General features: G+C 42.3%; 1 protein-coding gene across 1 annotated transcript; it reads left to right on the top strand.

Annotated features, from left to right (window-relative positions):
* The first annotated feature begins 355 nt into the window (after nt 1–355).
* On the top strand, nt 356–1,813 carry LOC116108452 (LOB domain-containing protein 40-like). Its single transcript, XM_031394701.1, has 2 exons — nt 356–767; nt 868–1,813. The coding sequence occupies exons 1-2, from the start codon at nt 578–580 to the stop codon at nt 1,575–1,577; spliced, it is 900 nt and encodes a 299-aa protein (XP_031250561.1). The 5' UTR covers nt 356–577; the 3' UTR covers nt 1,578–1,813.
* Nucleotides 1,814–4,493: the final 2,680 nt, after the last annotated feature.

Below are 4,493 nucleotides of genomic sequence, written 5' to 3'. Positions count from 1 at the left end.
CATTCTCAACCTTTTTATCCACCTGTCAGAAATTTCCAGATCTCTATTTTACCCTTGTATTTCTTCGGATTCTGAAATGTTAATCCTGCGATTTAGTAAACTAAGCGAGGGTAATTTCGAACGGGAAAGTGCCAAACTCGTTTCATCGGTTTCAGAACAAGAGTTTCTGTGACTTCTTTGTTGTCACGCAATGAAACAGTAACCAACGTGCGCTTCCAATTAGAACATGAAATCAGCATCCAGGGTTGGGGAGTGAGACGCACGCGTTCCGACCGAGAGTGAATATTGAAGTCCGTATTTTAATAAGCTCAAAAGTGGTACAAGCCCTAACCTCCTTGAATGTGGAAACCAGTGTTGTGGAGATAAAAACAACTGCGTCCGCAGAGTAACCTGGAAAACCCAGCGGCTTTCATCCTTAACTCTCTTTCTCTTAAATACCACCGCTTCATTCATCTCTTCTATTCAACAAAAACAACATCATCCTCTCTCTCTTCTTCTTCTTCTTCTTCTTCTTCTATATAGCTTCAAAAGAACAACACTTAATAATAATCTTTCTACTTGTTATACTTCTTTGAAAATGCGTATGAGCTGTAATGGATGTCGCGTTCTTCGCAAAGGCTGTAGTGAGAATTGCAGTATACGACCTTGTCTGCAGTGGATCAAATCCCCCGAGTCTCAAGCCAACGCCACTGTCTTTCTCGCCAAGTTTTACGGCCGTGCTGGGCTCATGAACCTGATTAACGCTGGCCCTGAACATCTGCGTCCTGGTTAGTGTTTTTTTACCCCTTTCTTTAAGTTAAGTTTTAATGTTCTGTTAATGGCATTTTCGTAAATAACTGACAGTCTTTTATTTCTTCTTCATTGCAGCGATTTTCAGGTCCTTGTTATACGAGGCTTGTGGGAGAATAGTGAACCCGATATACGGGTCCGTCGGTTTGTTATGGTCGGGTAGTTGGCAGCTCTGCCAGGCGGCTGTTGAGGCCGTGCTCAAGGGGGCTCCGATTACGCCAATTAATTCTGAAGCTGCGGCGATCGGCCAGGGCCCACCTCTCAAGGCGTACGATATTCGCCATGTTTCGAAAGACGAGAACTCTGCAGCGTCAGTTGAGCGGGTTAAGACTCGGTGCCGGGTTAAGCGAGTAGTTAAGCCGAAAGCTCAGAAGATTGAGTTTAACAAATCGGTTGATGAACCAGCGCGGTGCCCGGAGACTAAATTTTACGCAGATGAAATGAACCGGTCCACGAGTCACGAGTCGTCTCTGAGTCACCAGTCCGAGTTGGCCGTTGTCGAGAATGAAAGCAAGGAGAGCGAGAGCATGGTGTCTGTGGAGACAGCTGAAACGGCTTCGCTCTTCTTCCGAGCGGAGCCGGAGTGTGGCGCCAAGCCGAATGAGCGAGCCGTTCAGGATTGTTCTTGTAATGATATTGGGTTGGGGCTGGAGCTGACACTGGGGTTTGAGCCGGTGGTTTCACCTGCAAACCACGTGGTGCCGGTGAAGAAGAGAAGGTTGGAAGGATGTGGCACGTGTGAGGGAGACACGTGTAAGGTGGAGCTGGGGCTTGATTATGCAGCATAAGTTAAAAGTGAAAGCCTGGTGAGTGGTGACAGTTTTGGCAGCTCGGCGGCTTTGTTAATTCCCATAGAAGAGATGTGAATTTTGACTCTTATTATTATTTTTTTTTATTTTTGTAAGTTTTTAAATTTTTGTTTTTATTTTTCCCTTTATGATGAACAAAGAGATGTACAAACTGTGGTTTACATGAATAGAAATGGTAAATGAATGGAGGGAAAGAATGACTGTATATTTTATTGACTCACTGCAAATTTCCATTTTTGAAAATTTAATTAGAGATGATGGTCAGAAGACCGAAATTACACATTTGCCCTCTTTTGACGGCAGATTGATGAACACGATATTTTCTGAAATTTAAGTGGCGCATCTGCCATTTTTATTTAATAAAAATGATAGCATAAGATAGGATTAAGATAAATAACTTGAAATATAGTAGTATTAGAATTTCAAATTGTTTTATGTTTTAGTAGCAGTAGAATAATACAAAAATGGATAAATGGATATTAAAGAGTTGTTTTAGTAGCAGTATAATACGAAAATAGATATTAAAAAGTTATTATAGAATTTTTTATGATTATATAAAGATTATTTGCATATAAAATATCACAATAGAAATGTTTTATTATACATATATTTCAAATAATTAATTAATTAATGAGATTAAAAAAATTATTTCAAAGAGTTAATTGTTATTTGACATTAAAAAGAGGGTATTTAAAGATAAAATTAGAATAAAAATAAGATTATTATGATAATTTTAAAGTACTCATAATTACATAACTTCTTATATCATCTTTCATATTGTTTCTTTCATATTGTTTGAGTAATAAAAGATTGTTAAAACCTTTCATTACCCGCTGAACCAAAAAAAGATAATGACTAGACTAAAAAGATAGATAATCCGAGAAATCTAGCTAAGGCCTTAAACATACGCAGTTTTATGGGTTTTTGCGATTTGCCCATTTTGGTTGTCGGTGTAATATAACATACAGTCACTTGTCGGCAAAAATTTAATGTTATTGGTCTTAATGAGGCGTGTTTATCGTTTTTCCAACATGATTTTTGTTAGATCGTAATATTTGATTGTGCCACATGTGATGAATCCTTTGATCATATGGGTGACACAAATGGCGGTGAGGCCAAGAGGCTTAAGATTTGTGATTTGACAGCTTTGGCGCTGGTCAATTTCTTTTGACCATAAATGAACAGCAAGCAGGGGAAGCAGGGACGGTTTTCCAAATGTGAGGGGAGATGGATTTTATTTCATAGCTTTGGATGTCTTAGTAAAACCCAAACCCCTGGGGAGGTGAGGAATAGTAACCCTTAAAGATATCAAAATTTAAAATATAAAGATTTATTGTTGATGCTCGATTTGCGCACCAACCAATTGTCACGTGAGTGACCCTGTTTTATGAATTTTATGTTCGTGCAATGGATGCCTTCCACAGAAATCAATGAAAGGGACTTTTTAAGTGGTTCGGATGCTAAGGTAGCAAATCCTACGTCCACTGATTTTGTATTGATGTTGGTGTGGGTCAGTCCTAAGCGGACTGACGTACAAGAGAGTTAATAAAAGAACTTTGTTCTTACTTTTTTACAAGAGGAGAGTTATCTCTGGTAATGAATGAACCAACCCCCTTAATGGTGAGGTTTTCTTCATTTTTCTCGAATGGAAGCGTGTAATCATCATTAAATCTATGGGTTGGTGTGATTGTCAGCACGTCATCCATCTTCACGTCCCGTTTCCTTTTTTCCAACTGACTTTGCATGACTTGCTGCAGAAGATGGACGCTGTGTAAGCTCCATGTTTATTCGCAGGTCTGACGTGCCACATTGTCCTGACAGGGCAGGTTACTCCTGACGTGACTCCTTCCACGTCAGCTCTTTATTTTCCCGTGCATAACAGAACCCCCTAGTTTTTTAAGGTTCGAGGAACGAGCCTTGGAAACTAAGTCACACTGGAGACTTTGGTCGCTCCGACCTGGATGGGACAGCTCGCCTAAGACTCGTAGCGAACACGGTCTCGCGCGCACGCGCGCATCCCTTGCCCAAACGACCTGACAATCTTATCTCAGCGACCTGGGCTTGTCGGACCTCCTTAGTAGTTCATGAATCTGTCCCTGCGCTGTCAGCGCTCTGCATGCGTTACAGCGCGTGTCGACACATTAAATGCGCGGTATGATGACCCGACGCCGTTTTGACAGTATTGACCGTTTAACGCGTTTGAAACTGACAGCCCTAACTGCGTGCATTTAATGCGACGTGGGTTTGAAATGGTGCCCCTTTTTACGGCATTTAATGCGACGTGGGGGCGCATTTAATGCGGAGGGAGAGGGATTGCCGTTTCGACTCCGAGGGGTGGTACCGTCGTTTCGCTATCCATATAAAAACTTGGCATTTTTCAGATGAAGTCACCGAAATTTCTTTCGCTTTGAGTGACAAACTTTGGCAAACCAAGAACCATTTTCTCCCGATCGACGCTTTTCAGGCAACCGGAACGAGTCTCGGCCCTAGCTCCATATACCACAGAGTAAGTTCTCTCTTTTTTTTTTTTTTTTTTTGTATGGTTTGATCGAACCACGGTGTTGGGTCTTCCGGCGTTTCACCGGAGTTTCGACGCCGTTATTGGTTTCGAGCCGTGGATGGCGGCTTGAATCACCTCTAGGTTTTAAGTATTGTCCCTTGCTGCCGCACGGCAAACATGAAGGCCCAATGACCATGTCTGTCATGTTGCAGACTGGAATGGAACCGTCAACATCCAGGACCGAGGGAGGCCAGCTCGTCTCTCGCGGGAGCTCCCGAGGACGCAGCTCTCGACGTCTATTCGGTCCTTACCTCCGAGGAATAGCCAGAATAAAGCGGCAGTTCGATATCCGTAACGAGGTGTTCCTCGACCACACTGGGCGTCCCGCGCCCACC

This window comes from Pistacia vera, unplaced genomic scaffold, assembly GCF_008641045.1.
Source record: "Pistacia vera cultivar Batoury unplaced genomic scaffold, PisVer_v2 Contig564, whole genome shotgun sequence".
In the NCBI taxonomy this organism is placed as follows: Eukaryota; Viridiplantae; Streptophyta; class Magnoliopsida; order Sapindales; family Anacardiaceae; genus Pistacia; species Pistacia vera.
The sequence above is the reverse complement of the archived record's forward strand: the minus strand, read 5'-3'. Positions and strand labels throughout refer to the sequence as shown.

What these genes read in the sequence shown, in the direction of transcription:
- LOC116108452 (XM_031394701.1), top strand. Translation starts at nt 578, where the DNA reads ATGCGTATGAGCTGTAATGGATGTCGCGTTCTTCGCAAAGGCTGTAGT. An exon ending in CCCTGAACATCTGCGTCCTG is followed by an intron (nt 768 to 867) that starts GTTAGTGTTTTT and finishes TCTTCATTGCAG; the next exon opens with CGATTTTCAGGTCCTTGTTA.